This window comes from Odontesthes bonariensis, chromosome 12 (genome assembly GCF_027942865.1).
Source record: "Odontesthes bonariensis isolate fOdoBon6 chromosome 12, fOdoBon6.hap1, whole genome shotgun sequence".
Lineage (NCBI taxonomy): Eukaryota > Metazoa > Chordata > Actinopteri > Atheriniformes > Atherinopsidae > Odontesthes > Odontesthes bonariensis.
The window spans coordinates 35396812-35413163 of record NC_134517.1 but is presented as its reverse complement, the minus strand read 5'-3'; the positions used below and the strand labels follow the sequence as shown (position 1 = coordinate 35413163).

The 16352-nt window shown below is 44.9% G+C and overlaps 1 protein-coding gene across 1 annotated transcript in view; it reads left to right on the top strand.

Moving 5' to 3' along the window:
• The first annotated feature begins 252 nt into the window (after window positions 1-252).
• itgb5 (integrin, beta 5) overlaps window positions 253-16352 on the top strand; it is a 69237-nt gene continuing 53137 nt past the window's right edge. Inside the window, exons 1-7 of the mRNA XM_075480260.1 lie at window positions 253-764; window positions 2354-2439; window positions 4984-5191; window positions 5271-5520; window positions 7287-7455; window positions 12998-13159; window positions 16177-16272. Coding sequence (XP_075336375.1) covers window positions 698-764; window positions 2354-2439; window positions 4984-5191; window positions 5271-5520; window positions 7287-7455; window positions 12998-13159; window positions 16177-16272 — 1038 coding nt within the window. The 5' untranslated portion in view covers window positions 253-697. The remainder of the gene's footprint in view (window positions 765-2353; window positions 2440-4983; window positions 5192-5270; window positions 5521-7286; window positions 7456-12997; window positions 13160-16176; window positions 16273-16352) is intronic.

The window sequence follows — 16352 nt, the reverse complement described above, 5'->3', positions numbered from 1 at the left end:
GGGTCCACAGTTAGCCGGACTACCTTCATCAACACCAAAACGAGGCTGGAACTCTGCTCACAGGACCCAGCAGGGGGTAAGAAGATGTTCAGAAATGATGTTGCTGATATGGGATGTTACACAGCTTCATGTCAGAAGAGGCGAACTGTCCCTTTAAAGTTCTGGTGTAACTTTTTTCCGAGGTGCCTCCAAACGCAGCATAATCCCGGTAGGAATGGGCGGGGCTTCCAGCAGGAATGGGCGGGGCTTGCAGCGGGGACGTAAAGCGGACACCGAGTCGGCGACACCAAATCCACAAAGTTGAGTGTCTGCAGCTGTGTGTGATGCTGCTGTTGGTCGGTTGTTGAGTTTTGGTTTTTTCATCCGCTTTTCGGATTATTTCTTCACATTTGTTGATATTTTCGGAGTGAATCATGGCGCCTGCTGTCAGTTATGTGTGAAGGAGTCGGGGACGTGGAGGTCTGCGGGGGAGTGCGAACATAAAGTTGGGTTGCAGACGCGGGTCATCGGGACGGTGCGGACCACCCCCCCCCACAGCCACATGCACGCGGAGCCGTCACAATGAGCCGAGGACACGCGCGTGGAGCGGTGGGACACGGCTGCGGTTTGCACAGATAAAAAGAGTGCGTGCTTGAGACAGAGTGTGCGTGAGAGCTGAGAGACAGATCTGGAATTTCACTGAGCGGTGGTAAACACCATGTGGAGCCCGGGGAGAGCGGCTCTGTGCTGGGTGCTGCTGGGGAGCTTCCTGCGCCCCGCTGGAGGTAGGAACAGCCGGCTGGAGAGAGGTGGAGAGAGGTGGAGAAAAGCTCCAAAAGTCCTGATCCAGCCCTCATTTCTTTATATATTTCTGTGGAAACAGGAAACCGTCTCTCTCCAGGCTTCTTGAAGGACATCCCAAAGCTCTTCTCTGGATGTGGGCTGCCTTTTGTTGCGTTCTCTGCCAACATGATCCCACACTGCTTCAGTAATGTTGAGCTCCGGGCTCTGGGGAGGATTCATCCCTCCATCAGACCTGCTGCCACTGATTTTCAGCCCACTTCTTGTGTCCTTTGGCACAGCTCAGCCTTTTCTCCCTGTTTCCCTTCCTTAAGAACGGCTTCCTGACAGCCACCCTTCCATGGAGCCCATTTCTGATGAGGCTTGGGCCAACAGCAGATGGATCAGCTGAAGGTCCAGATGCATCTCTCAGCTCCTGTGTCAGGTCTTTGCTGGATGTTTTCCTCTTTCTTAAGGACATCACTTTCAGATCCTGTTCATCTGCTGGAGATAGTTCTTTAGGCCTGACACTTCTTCTTCTGTCCTCCACTTGTCCAGTTTCCTCAAATGTTTTAAGGACACACTGCACACCATGCTGAGATATGCCAAGTTTTCAGCTAACAGCTCTTTGGGAATCACCTTGTTGCTGCAGAAATCCTGTTTTCTGTCTGTCACACTGTGTTATCTTTGCTGTTTTTCACACATGCAGCTAAAGAAATGGGAACAAATCTTAATTCCAGTCTAAAACCCACAAAGAGCTTCTAGATCATTCATTTCTGGTGGCATAAAACAGTTTAATCATTTCATTTATATTAATTGTTCCATAATTAGTCATTAGATTATATCTTATATTCCTTTTTTAAGCTTTAAATTGAATCTTATTTACTTTTTCTTGATGTTGAATAACATATAATTCTTATTATTGTCTGTTTTTTTTTCCTACTTTTCTACTTTTAGACGTGATAACGTTCATTATTTTTATTAGGATTGTTTTAAACTGAATTTCTTATATTAATTTGACTCTTTTGGTAACTGAAAGCAGTTTTAAACGTAAATGTACAAAAAAGTTGAAACTATGAAGCTGTTTTTCACAGATGCAGCTAAAGAAACGGGAACAAATGATGTGTCTCTGTGACAGGCTGCTGGGAACAAAGTGCCTAAAGATCCAGTTTAAAACGGCTTCTTTGCTAAGTTGTCTGTTCTGTGTGGACACAACACTGGTTCATCCCTTGAGTTAGGAGCCTTTTTCCTGCCTGAATGGTTCACAGCTCAGAGTTAAGTGGCTTAACAAAGAAAAAATGGACTGAAAATGAGGGAAAAAGCAGAAAATGTCCAAAGAAAAATGCCTGGAGAACTATTGATGACCACTTTAAAAGATGAAAGAAAGAGAAATGAGGGCTGGATCAGGGACTTTTTGACAGAACTGTTTCTCTTGGATGCTCTTTTCCTTTTCTTTTTTACTCTAAAACGTATCTTAATGAATTGAACTTCCAGTAAATTGTGATGCTTTTTAACAGGATCAAACAGAAATCTTCTCCCTTGTGGTTCTGGCACGTTTAAACCTTCAGAGTCTGTCTGCATCTTCTCCTCTCAGGTCTCAACATGTGCATGAGCGGCAGCGCCACTTCCTGCGAGGAGTGTCTCCTGATCCACCCCAGCTGCGCCTGGTGCGCACAGGAGGTGCGTTACCGCCACCGTGCACACCTGCACGGCTCGCTGTTACCTAGAGACCAGTAAACTGCTCCCGTTTTCATGTTTAATGACTACAATCACTTGAAAAATCACTTAAAATGTGATTTGTGAGTCAAACTCAAGATTTTATGTTTCCACAGTAACGTTCTTGTTGTATAAAATTAATATTCTGGAGTTTACTTGGTGTAAAAACCTGCTAGATATCCATCATGTGTTCAAAACTGTGTGTTTTTATGTCTTAAAATGTCTTATTTTGCTGAGAAACGTCCCTCTTTCTGTCCTGAGTGCTGTTGTAGACGTCTGAGACTGGAACTGACACCATTTTGTTCCATGAAGGCAGAAATATAAACATCTGTGTTTCCATTCTAGCCAATAAGAACATCATTTTTTAAATTACAAATATGAAAAGTTAGTGAACCCCTTTTCATCTTTAAAATGGCTCCTGTCTGCCAAAAGACTTCCACAAATCTGGATTACAACTGGTTTAAATTTAAAGAAACGGTTTATTTTGGATTCTCAAAGCCAAGTGGAGAAGAAGAAAGTCCGTTTGGGATATCTGGAGCTTCTTTGCTGCTGCTTTTGTTTTTTTTTTTTGGGGAACCCAGTTTGGCCGTCACCGACCACAGCGATTGGTCAGCTTGGCGAGGGACTTTTTCCCTCCAATATTCTGCGATTTTTAAAACGGTGAAGCACATCTACGAGGGAATAGTTGGTGCGAGCATCGATGGGTTCCAGTGAAATATGCTCCTGGGTATGTTCACAGCCCTTTTACAGACAGCCGTTCCGCTTCCTATTCGCCCCATTATAAAAAATTTGGCTGCAGTTCAGTTGATTTTCTCTGGGGGCGCTGGCGAGCGAGTGCAGAATGACCATTTTCCATAGGGCTGGCGCTAATAACTCAAAAAATGTCCCCGCTAGCGGCTGAAACCTGAAAATATTACTGTGATTTCTGACAGAGGGATGTGAATTTATATCGAAAGTACAATAACCTGGGAGTTATAGCTTTCTGTTTTCTTACAGGTCTGGCATTTGCGAGTCAGTATCCGCTAGCATCTAGCTAACGGAATCTGAAGAACGCACGGCTGATTACGACCGGCTGCTTTACGGCACTCGTCCACTGTGCCAGAGTGCTAACCTGGTGCCGCTAGCAACAACCAAAGCTAAACCAGAGGCTAGTCAGAGAGTATGTAAAAGGGCTGTGCTGAAATCTGTAACTATTTGAGCTAACACCTCTCTGCTAGCTCAGCGCTAGGACTGACCATGCCGTAAAGTGATGCCACATGTGACGTCACTCGGGATCCAATACTGACAATAAATTTGTATTTTAAACAAATCTAGTGAGTCTAAAAAATCAAACCAAGTGCCGTTTGAAAGGATAATTTATCCTGCCTTTAGGAAAATTAAAATGAAAAAATATAAAAAATTCTATCAAAAGCAATGGCTGCATCTAAGGTGGCTTTCATAGTACCACCATAGAGTTCGGCGTGCTCTGCACTGCTTCGTTGGCGCCCCTAGAGTGCAGTACCACCCGGAAATAGCCGCCAGTTTTCCCTCTCCTCATAATAGAGACTCTCTGGTATGTTGCTGTTGGACGCAGGAAAGCTAATAAAGCTAATTCGCTCCTTTAAGAGCCTGTGATTTATGAGCTTTATCGCCGCCTAGAGTTGTGGAGGTGTAACTGCGGACCGATGAAGTTTAAATCAAACCTCTCAGCCTCTGGGATCCATAGAGTAACTCTCGAGGCCTATTGATCCCGGCCACTGACGGAGATCATTCTGATTGGCTCCAGTGTAGCTGGAGAATCCATCTTGGTGCTTTCCACCTTCTACAACCAGCAGGCCGAGTGTTTCTCCAACATCAATCGTTTCAAAAAGGCAGTGTTTGCTTATCAAACACTGCTCTTTTTACTGTTTTTAACTGAGCTTTTTGTCCCGTTTCTCTCGCTGAATCCCATAAATAGATCGCAGACTGCATTTGAGTTACACTGGAAAAAATGCCCCTCCAAAAATAAGTAAGAAAAACAACAAATAAAAGACGTTTTTGCTTGAAATAAGCAAAAAAATCTGCCAATGGAACTAGTGAAAATCGGCTTGTCAAGATTTCTTGAAATAAAATGTGATATTTAGGACTTTTGAGATGAAAGTGATCTTGAAATTAGCTTAAAAACCTCTTCAAATGTAAAAAAAAAAGCTTGTTTCATATGATATGTGACTCAAAACAATTTGTTTTCAAGACTTTTTCACTTAACAAGATATTCCAGATGTATTGTCTTCAAACAAGTCCCTATATCTGGCTGAAATGGTGCTTGTTTGGCAGTTGTGTCTGATATTAAGTGTAATGAGATATTTTGATTAGAAATGAGACAAATATACTTGGTAAGACTTAGATTTTTTTCCAGTGTAGGTGGTTTGTCCCAGCGGGGGGGGGGGGAATTCTTCGTTGGTTTAAAACGTCTTGAATTGTAATTTCTAAACCATTTTGAATGGATTCAGATGTTGGAAGGTCTAACTTTGGGCCTGTGTCGACCCGCAGGACTTCGGGAGGAGCCGGACTCTGAACTCGCGCTGTGATTTCAGTCAGAGCCTCCAGAGGAGGGGCTGCGAGCCGCGTTTCATCGAGTTCCCCACCAGCAGCATGTCGGTGCTGCAGAACATGCCGCTGAGCTCCAAAGGCTCCGGGCAGCCCCAGAACAACGTGGTGCAGATCATGCCTCAGAGGGTCTCCCTCAGCCTGCGGCCCGGTAAGAACCGCCAGCATCCCTGGGTAAGAGCTAATCCTGAACCTCTGAGAGTGACCCGGCTGACCTTCCCCTCCTGCAGGAGACCAGACGTGGTTCAGCCTGCAGGTGCGGCAGGTGGAGGACTACCCGGTGGACCTCTACTACCTGATGGACCTCTCGCTGTCCATGAAGGACGACCTGAACACCATCCGGAACCTGGGCACCATGCTGGCGCAGGAGATGGGGAAGCTCACCAGCAACTTCCGGCTGGGCTTCGGCTCCTTCGTGGACAAAAACATGTCTCCCTTCTCCTACACCGCGCCCAAGTATCAGGAGAATCCCTGCAACGGGTAGGAAGCAGCCACCAGATCCAGCTTTCAGCTCAAAGTCCCAGCAAAGCGGGACACTTCCTGGATCTCCACTGAGCTTTTACAACTTTATTTATCATTTCTCCATATTTAAAACATTGACATCATTAGTTAAGCATTTCTTACAAAATTTGTGAAACCCCCCCATCCAGGTGGCTTCACCACAATCAAATCCACAAAAACACTCACGTATCAAACGAGCAAACAGAGCAACAAAAGAAGAAAACAAATGTACACAAATACAAAAACAGACATGGGCTGTGTTCGAAACCGCATACTGCATACTCATCGATCAGACAGTATGCAGAGCGTTTACCCACAATGCATTTCGCTCCTGCCCGAGCTGAAATCAGCCGGCCTGAAGCTGATTTCCCTTAAGCTCTAAACTCTGTAAACTTTAGCAACATTTGAAACATTTTCAGGCGAGAAAGTAGTCGTTTAGATCCCCAACGTGTTGAAAACCTGACAAAATACCGGCTGTTTACAATTTTGTTCCCACAAATTCGGCGCTACTTCATTCTTCCAGAATATAAGTATACATTTCTTTGCAAAATGAGTTATCAAAATGAATAATCTTCTTTTCGACTGATCCAACACTAAGGCCTTTGTATCATTGAGTAGATATAGACTACTGGACAGTTCGAACTGTCTATCCAAAACTACTTCAGTAAATGAGTGGATTGAGCTCCAGTAATTTTTTAAGAGGCTACAATCCCAAAACATATGCATGAACGTCCCTTCCGCCTTACTACATCTTTGGCAAACAGCTGTGATATCTTTTGATATTTTATGCAAAGCTTCTTTTTGACATAAATCTGCAGTAGATGGAGGGAAATTCCTGCCGTAATCATTTAAAGTCGGGCTGCATGTTTCGTTTCAGCACGTTCGTGAATCATGTATCGGTCTTAGAGCCCAAAGTGCCAGAGCAGAGATGGAAATAGAGCTCTCAGGGATGGAGAGGAGCTGAAAGGAGGCAGATGAGGTGGAGGGGAAGGGGAGCTGTGGCACGCAGTGTTTGGCCCGGAGGTGAGGCCGTCATCGCGCATCACTTCCCATCTGGGTCACCGCCCGGCTCGGCTGTGTGTGGGTGTGACACCATTTTGACCCCGGCCGACCCAGCTGCCTCCATCAGGCTTTTACAGCATGCGACAAAAATGCAAAACATATATTTAGGGACCGAGCAGTGAAACTGCAAGGACCCTATTGTACCTAGGAGTTATTCTTATTCTTTGCAATGCTTAAAAATGGTCCCCGCATTGGGGTTAGTTTCGCGTGGGACGACGACATTCGGTACACTCATTCATCAGGCCCAGACGCACAAAAAATCTTTTGCCGGCTGGGAGGGAAGATCTATTTAATGAAGTACGGGGCCCATTCCTGCCCAACTGCTGGATATGTAAGGATGACACTACCTACCTCTGCATATATATATATATATATATATATATATATATATATATATATTTCTTTTTTCAGGTACAGGATATGTATGCTATGTAGACTTCCTAGGGTGTTGTGTTTTTGTTTTTTTTGTATTGTTGATCTAGGTTTTGTGTTGTAAGTCTGGCTTGATGTGTATGTTTTTTTTTTTTTTGTTTTATTTATGTTTGTTTGTAAAGAAGAAAAAAAAAGACTGGGCAGATACTGAAAAAGAATACATTGTTTGCTATTCTTACCATGTAACTGTAATAATGTAACAGTTAGTCTGAATAATGAATAAAAAGCTGAACCTCTGTCTCCCTGCGCAGGTATAAGCTGTTCCCTAAATGCGTCCCCACCTTCGGGTTCCGCCACATCCTCTCGCTGACGGACAAAGTGGATCGCTTCAACGAGGAGGTGCAGAAGCAGATGGTGTCCCGCAACCGCGACGCTCCGGAGGGCGGCTTCGACGCCATCCTGCAGGCGGCAGTTTGCAAGGTGACCTGGGTCTGAGTTAAAGCTGAGTTAAAGCTGAGTTAAAGCTGAGTTGAAGCTGAGTTGAAGCTGAGTTGAAGCTGACCTGGGTCTGAGTTGAAGCTGAGTTGAAGCTGACCTGAAGCTGACCTGGGTTTGAGTTGAAGCTGAGTTGAAGCTGACCTGGGTCTGACCTGGGTCTGAGTTGAAGCTGAGTTGAAGCTGACCTGAAGCTGACCTGGGTCTGACCTGAAGCTGACCTGGGTCTGAGTTGAAGCTGAGTTGAAGCTGACCTGAAGCTGACCTGGGTCTGACCTGAAGCTGACCTGGGTCTGAGTTGAAGCTGAGTTGAAGCTGACCTGAAGCTGACCTGGGTCTGACCTGAAGCTGACCTGGGTCTGAGTTGAAGCTGAGTTGAAGCTGACCTGGGTCTGAGTTGAAGCTGACCTGGGTCTGAGTTGAAGCTGAGTTGAAGCTGACCTGGGTCTGAGTTGAAGCTGAGTTGAAGCTGAGTTGAAGCTGACCTGGGTCTGAGTTGAAGCTGAGTTGAAGCTGACCTGGGTCTGAGTTGAAGCTGAGTTGAAGCTGACCTGGGTCTGAGTTGAAGCTGAGTTGAAGCTGACCTGGGTCTGAGTTGAAGCTGAGTTGAAGCTGAGTTGAAGCTGACCTGGGTCTGAGTTGAAGCTGAGTTGAAGCTGAGTTGAAGCTGACCTGGGTCTGAGTTGAAGCTGACCTGGGTCTGAGTTGAAGCTGAGTTGAAGCTGACCTGGGTCTGAGTTGAAGCTGAGTTGAAGCTGAGTTGAAGCTGACCTGGGTCTGACCTGAAGCTGACCTGGGTCTGAGTTGAAGCTGAGTTGAAGCTGAGTTGAAGCTGAGTTGAAGCTGACCTGGGTCTGAGTTGAAGCTGAGTTGAAGCTGACCTGGGTCTGAGTTGAAGCTGACCTGGGTCTGAGTTGAAGCTGACCTGGGTCTGAGTTGAAGCTGACCTGGGTCTGAGTTGAAGCTGACCTGAAGCTGAGTTGAAGCTGAGTTGAAGCTGAGTTGAAGCTGAGTTGAAGCTGACCTGGGTTTGAGTTGAAGCTGACCTGGGTCTGAGTTGAAGCTGACCTGGGTCTGAGTTGAAGCTGACCTGGGTCTGAGTTGAAGCTGACCTGGGTCTGAGTTGAAGCTGAGTTGAAGCTGACCTGGGTCTGACCTGGGTCTGAGTTGAAGCTGACCTGGGTTTGAGTTGAAGCTGACCTGGGTCTGAGTTGAAGCTGACCTGGGTCTGAGTTGAAGCTGAGTTGAAGCTGACCTGGGTTTGAGTTGAAGCTGACCTGGGTCTGAGTTGAAGCTGACCTGGGTCTGAGTTGAAGCTGAGTTGAAGCTGACCTGGGTTTGAGTTGAAGCTGACCTGGGTTTGAGTTGAAGCTGACCTGGGTTTGAGTTGAAGCTGACCTGGGTCTGAGTTGAAGCTGACCTGGGTCTGAGTTGAAGCTGACCTGGGTCTGAGTTGAAGCTGACCTGGGTCTGAGTTGAAGCTGACCTGGGTCTGAGTTGAAGCTGACCTGGGTCTGAGTTGAAGCTGACCTGGGTCTGAGTTGAAGCTGAGTTGAAGCTGACCTGGGTCTGAGTTGAAGCTGACCTGGGTCTGAGTTGAAGCTGACCTGGGTTTGAGTTGAAGCTGACCTGGGTCTGAGTTGAAGCTGACCTGGGTCTGAGTTGAAGCTGACCTGGGTCTGAGTTGAAGCTGACCTGGGTCTGAGTTGAAGCTGACCTGGGTCTGAGTTGAAGCTGAGTTGAAGCTGACCTGGGTCTGAGTTGAAGCTGACCTGGGTCTGAGTTGAAGCTGAGTTGAAGCTGACCTGGGTCTGAGTTGAAGCTGAGTTGAAGCTGACCTGGGTCTGAGTTGAAGCTGAGTTGAAGCTGAGTTGAAGCTGACCTGGGTCTGAGTTGAAGCTGAGTTGAAGCTGAGTTGAAGCTGACCTGGGTCTGAGTTGAAGCTGAGTTGAAGCTGACCTGGGTCTGAGTTGAAGCTGACCTGGGTCTGAGTTGAAGCTGACCTGGGTTTGAGTTGAAGCTGACCTGGGTTTGAGTTGAAGCTGACCTGGGTCTGAGTTGAAGCTGACCTGGGTCTGAGTTGAAGCTGACCTGGGTCTGAGTTGAAGCTGACCTGGGTCTGAGTTGAAGCTGACCTGGGTCTGAGTTGAAGCTGACCTGGGTCTGAGTTGAAGCTGAGTTGAAGCTGACCTGGGTTTGAGTTGAAGCTGACCTGGGTCTGAGTTGAAGCTGAGTTGAAGCTGACCTGGGTCTGAGTTGAAGCTGACCTGGGTCTGAGTTGAAGCTGACCTGGGTCTGAGTTGAAGCTGACCTGGGTCTGAGTTGAAGCTGACCTGGGTCTGAGTTGAAGCTGACCTGGGTCTGAGTTGAAGCTGAGTTGAAGCTGACCTGGGTTTGAGTTGAAGCTGACCTGGGTCTGAGTTGAAGCTGAGTTGAAGCTGACCTGGGTCTGAGTTGAAGCTGACCTGGGTTTGAGTTGAAGCTGACCTGGGTTTGAGTTGAAGCTGACCTGGGTTTGAGTTGAAGCTGACCTGGGTTTGAGTTGAAGCTGACCTGGGTCTGAGTTGAAGCTGACCTGGGTCTGAGTTGAAGCTGACCTGGGTCTGAGTTGAAGCTGACCTGGGTCTGAGTTGAAGCTGACCTGGGTCTGAGTTGAAGCTGAGTTGAAGCTGACCTGGGTCTGAGTTGAAGCTGAGTTGAAGCTGACCTGGGTTTGAGTTGAAGCTGACCTGGGTTTGAGTTGAAGCTGACCTGGGTCTGAGTTGAAGCTGACCTGGGTCTGAGTTGAAGCTGACCTGGGTCTGAGTTGAAGCTGACCTGGGTCTGAGTTGAAGCTGACCTGAAGCTGACCTGGGTCTGAGTTGAAGCTGACCTGGGTTTGAGTTGAAGCTGACCTGGGTCTGAGTTGAAGCTGACCTGGGTTTGAGTTGAAGCTGACCTGGGTCTGAGTTGAAGCTGACCTGGGTCTGAGTTGAAGCTGACCTGGGTCTGAGTTGAAGCTGACCTGGGTCTGAGTTGAAGCTGACCTGGGTTTGAGTTGAAGCTGACCTGGGTCTGAGTTGAAGCTGACCTGGGTTTGAGTTGAAGCTGACCTGGGTCTGAGTTGAAGCTGAGTTGAAGCTGAGTTGAAGCTGACCTGGGTCTGAGTTGAAGCTGAGTTGAAGCTGAGTTGAAGCTGAGTTGAAGCTGAGTTGAAGCTGAGTTGAAGCTGAGTTGAAGCTGAGTTGAAGCTGAGTTGAAGCTGAGTTGAAGCTCTGGACAGGCGTTTGGCCCGTCTGCTTCTTAATGAAAAGGACCCGGGGGGGGGGGGCAGGAAGTGGAGTCTGGTGCAGCTGGTTAAACATGGCCGGTCACATCCCCCAGTTTAATTGTTTTCTAAGGGAGGAGAAGGACTCCAGCCTTGTAATTTGGTTGAGCTACAGTGTTTGAACGCTCGCCGGCGGGAGGCGGAGCCTCGTGGAGATTCCTAACAGAATCATGCGTCAGTCTTCCAGTGATTCTGTGTCACTTTTTACCCTTTTTTACACAAGTTAAACAAAGTTTGTGTTTATATGTGAACTTTTATTTCTTTATAAAGTGTCCTGATCAGCAGTTCTGCAGCTTCTTGAAGCTCTTTCAGAGTTTTTCTTTGGGCATTTTCTGCTTTTTCCCTCATCTTCAGTCCATTTTCTCTTCGTTAAGCCACTTAACTCTGAGCTGTGAACCATTCAGGCAGGAAAAAGGCTCCTAACTCAAGGGATGAACCAGTGTTGTGTCCAACTGAGCAAAGAAGCCGTTTTAAACTGGATCTTTAGGCACTTTGTTCCCAGCAGCCTGTCACAGAGACACATCATTTGTTCCCATTTCTTTAGCTGCATGTGTGAAAAACAGCTTCATAGTTTCAACTTTTTTGTACATTTAAGTTAAAACTGCTTTCAGTCACCAAAAGAGTCAAATTAATATATGAAATTGAGTTTAAAAAACAATCCTAATCCCAAAAAATGAACGTTATCACGTCTAAAAGTAGGAAAAAAACAGACAATAATAAGAATTATGTTATTCAACATCAAGAAAAAGTAAATAAGATTCATTTTAAAGCTTAAAAAAGGAATATAAGATATAATCTAATGACTAATTATGGAACAATTAATATAAATGAAATGATTAAACTGCTTTATGCCACCAGAAATGAATAATCTAGAAGCTCTTTGTGGGTTTTAGACTGGAATTAAGATTTGTTCCCATTTCTTTAGCTGCATGTGTGAAAAACAGCAAAGATAACACAGTGTGACAGACAGAAAACAGGATTTCTGCAGCAACAAGGTGATTCCCAAAGAGCTGTTAGCTGAAAACTTGGCATATCTCAGCATGGTGTGCAGTGTGTCCTTAAAACATTTGAGGAAACTGGACAAGTGGAGGACAGAAGAAGAAGTGTCAGGCCTAAAGAACTATCTCCAGCAGATGAACAGGATCTGAAAGTGATGTCCTTAAGAAAGAGGAAAACATCCAGCAAAGACCTGACACAGGAGCTGAGAGATGCATCTGGACCTTCAGCTGATCCATCTGCTGTTCTGAGTGAACAGAAGAAGCATTTTTAAGCCTTATTAGTGAATTGCACATAGAAAAAAGTAAGATTTCTTCAGATTTTCAGCCAGTATAACAGTTTGTTTTTCTGGAAATCAACCGTTTTCGGCTGCAACAATCAGCCAGAGAACTGCTGAAGGAACTTATCTAACAAACGAAGAAGGATCGAGTTGCATTGTGTCTGAAAGTTGTTTGTTTTGGATATGAGATAAAGCAGAACTGCAGAGCTTTAATGTGTCCTTGGATTGAAATCCTCCTCTGCGTTCTGAGCAGCGAGCTGCACAGTTCAGCCCTTTTGTTGCACTTCAGAGGCCTCTGATCAGGGGGCCTCCACAGCTCTGAACGGGACACATAATGGACAAAAGGCTTCCCGGCTGATTGGCGTGTTTCTTTAGTATCTTGCACTGGTCAGCGCTCTCTGTGCCCTGCCTGTTGTTTCCTGTTGATAAAGGCCTGACAGGCTCTGTAGAAACCTCTGGTTGTTGTTCCACTCTTTGTGTGGCTCTGGATTAGCGCTTGTCGGTTAAAAACGGGCCCATAATGACATTTTAGTGCAAAGTCCATTTCTGAAAAGGCCGATTTGATGTTTCTGTGATCTGTAATCCCTACAGATGTTTACAGCAGGTTCGAATAAAGTCTCCAGATCAGAATTTATATAATAAAATAAATATTATAATAATTATCATAATTTTATATTATTGTAATAGTATATATAATAATAATAATAATAATTATTATTATTATAATTTTTATAATATTTTATTTATATATATATATATATATATATATATAATTATTATTATGATAATAAAAGGATCAAGTTTAAATAATACTTATTATTATTATTATTATTATTATTATTATTATTATTATAATAATAAAAGGATCAGGTTTAAATCTAACATCTGACTTCAGGGTTCATGTAGGATACCGACTCTGACCCGGCTGCTGTGCTTTTTAACAGGAGGAAATCGGTTGGAGGAAGGAGGCGTCCCACCTGCTGGTGTTCGCCACCGATGACGTGCCACATCTCGCTCTGGACGGCCGGCTCGGGGGTCTCGTCCAGCCCCACGACGGCCGGTGTCACCTCAACGACCAGAACGAGTACAGCGCCTCCACAAAGATGGTGAGAAGACCGGCTCTCTGTGGGTTTTTTTGGGTTTTTTTTAGCCAGAAGGAAGGTGGAAATGAGGATTCTTACGAACTACAGCTCAGAGATGAAAGAAGGTTTGTGTGAAACGTTGATAAAGCTTCTGCTCTGGGAGTAAATGGCTGAAATAGATCAACCACGACTTTCCCAGCTGTCGGGAGACGCCTGTTTGAGAACGATTGAGAGCCTATTTGTAAACCTGCTCGTCTCGGATGCTCGGCCTTCTCTGCACAGTCAATCAGTGATGTCGTGCATCAGAAACCTCTTTTTAATGATATAAATATATCCTGCATAAGATCAAGGTTTCAAACTCCACTTTGATCTAACATCAGAGGGTAGACGTGGATGTTTAGAAGCATCTCAAACCTTTTCTTTCACTGTTTCGCAGATGATGCACAAGTTTATTTGCCCTAAAATCGCCGCTTGGTTGTGTGATCAGAGACGTGGATGAGCTCAAACTTCCTGAAGCTTAATGACAACAAGGTTAAGGTCTCTGGAAGTCTCCATGTGGACTGTAATATTCAGTGTTTTCAGGTCCAGTTTGTCCCAATTGGAGCTAAAGTGAAGCCCTGCCCCATCCTTTCAGAATTATTTACCTCTCGTATGTGGTTTTAGATCCATCATCCATTTGTAGTTGTAGTTCAGAAAGCTGCGGGCAGAGAAAAACATCCCAGTTCACCAGAGGATTGATCATAAATGATTTTTCAATGTCTTCATTGAAAGGCTCCAGCTTACTTACTTTATAAGTGGGACGTATAAATAAAGGGGACTGTCTTCGGATGGAAAACATGCAAAAGTTTGACTGTTAAGAGACTTAAAAACCTGCAATAACACCAGAAAAAAAATCAACCGTGTAACAAACTAGAAGCTCAGAGTGAGGCCTAAGCTGGTGATGAACCACAATCCTTAACGGCTGCATGTTGTTCCAGATGAGCCAGAACAAAGGCCTCTGCTTAAAGCTTTTTCACACATCAGCCATTTATTTAGGTCCAGTTCTTTGATGTAATTTAAACAGTTCAGTTCAGTTTTTAATTTCATCTGTAAAGCAGTAAAAGGAAACATTGTTTTTGCTAAAATCAGAACGGGGCCCAGAATGGAGCCCTGAGGGACTCCAAACTCTTCTCCATCAGGTCGGACTTAAAGCTACAGAAACCTCAGAAGCTCGTCAGAAACCCTTAAAGGACGTGTTTCGGTACTGTGGCGACGTTTAAAACCGTGATGAAGTTTCTCACACGGGGAACCACACTGAGAACAACTGAGAAGTTTAGAATCTGACCGGAAGATCCAGAGGACAGAGGAGGCAGAGTTCTAGGTTTTATTTCACTTTTCTGAAGAACAAAGCAGGAGAAAAAGAGCAGAACTGCTGTGTCAGCGAACACTGAACATTATAAACATGTGATGCAGCTTCAGCTCTTTTGGTAACTTTGAACCTGGAGTTCGCATCGATACGCTTCTTTACTCCACTGTTCAACTAACCGGTTTGTTTGCAAAGTGGGAGCTGGAATCTTCCAATGTTTGCTCAGTGGTTTTATTCTTTCTTTTATTCACTCTTCCACCCGGCTTTCATTTATCCAGGATCACTGGATCGACGTACTTTTGATGTCTCTTTAGACTCGTACCACAGAAAGACTTCGGTCAGATTGAGGAGGAACACGTGCTTTGATAATGGCTCATGTTGGGAGGGGCCGGGGCACCTTTCACCACCTGGAGGCTGCCAGTAAAACTGATGTGTGAACACACAACTCTGGTGGGGTCGCAGCTGACGTTCAGAGGCTCAAAGTGATGATTAAGCCTGATTTGACATGATAAAAAATTAGGGCTGGGCAACGATTAAAATGTTTAATCTAATTAATCACATGATTTCCCTGATTAATCACGATTAATCGCATTTGTACGCAGAATCCAAAAATGAATCCAAAAGTAGCGTATAGCTTTTAGCATTTAGCTTTATTTTAAATGTGCTGCCATATGAATGAAAGTGCCATAACATTTGTTGTGCAAACACACTTTTAACATCAGCATCTTTCTGTAGTTTTTATGTAGAAGCCTCGCTCCACTGTCTGTTTCCTTGAATGACTTGCTGCTATCAGTTGTGTGTTTTGCCTTTAAGTGATATTTTAGACTGGAACTACTACGCTGAGAAGACAATTCAACTTGGCAGAGTTTACAGATGACTTTGGTTCTGTCGACTCCGCCGTCTGGAAGAACTTTAACATGAAAATGGCCGAGTAAAAGTTCCGTACCCTTCTCCATGTTTGGTGGATCCGCCGGATCAGACTGTTACAAAATAAAAGCCTGTGAGCAACAGACTTTTACAAAATAAAATAAATAATAAAACAGGGGGGGTCCGTGGCGTAGTGAGTTGAGCAGGCGCCCCATGTACAGAGGCTACAGTCCTCGCTGCAGCTGGCCCTGGTTCGAGTCCCACATCGGACGGCCCTGTGCTGCGTGTCGTTCCCCCTCTCTCTGCCCCCTGCTTCCTGTCTCGCTGAACTTTCCATCCATTAAAGGCACAAAAGCCCCCCCAATTTTTTTTTTTTTAAATTTAAAAAATAAAAAGATAATAAAACCTGTTTTAATGCGTGATTAAAATATTCATCGACGTTAAATAATTGATGCGTTAACACGATAATAACGAGTTGACTCGCCCAGCCCTAATAACGATTCCTTAAAGATGAGTAAAGTGTGAAACGGGAAGAAAGCGCCTGTTATCCGGCTCTGTTTGGGTCTGAAGGACGGGTTTCTCCTCCTGTTTGTGGAACGATCCGTCCTCTGTTTTAATCTTTTATTTTCTGAAATCTAAATCTGAGCAGAGGCATCCAGAGTAAATAATTCCATCTGGAAGCCGGAGAGGGAGATAAGCTCCTGTTTTTTAAACAACATGGAGATTTACTCGGAGGTCAGAGGAGCATCGAAGCGTCTCATCTGTCCTCTGAGCTGGAATCTGTTGATGTTTGTGTGGATGAAACGCCGCCTCACGTCTCTGTGTGCAGGATTATCCGTCTCTGGCTCTGCTCGGGGAGAAACTGGCCGAAAACAACATCTTCCTCATCTTCGCTGTGACCAAGCGGCTCTACGTCATCTACAGGGTGCGTTTTTCTTTTACTAAATCCAAGATTTTGACCTGCTTTTGTGAATCTAAACACTGATTATTTATTTTTTTTATTCC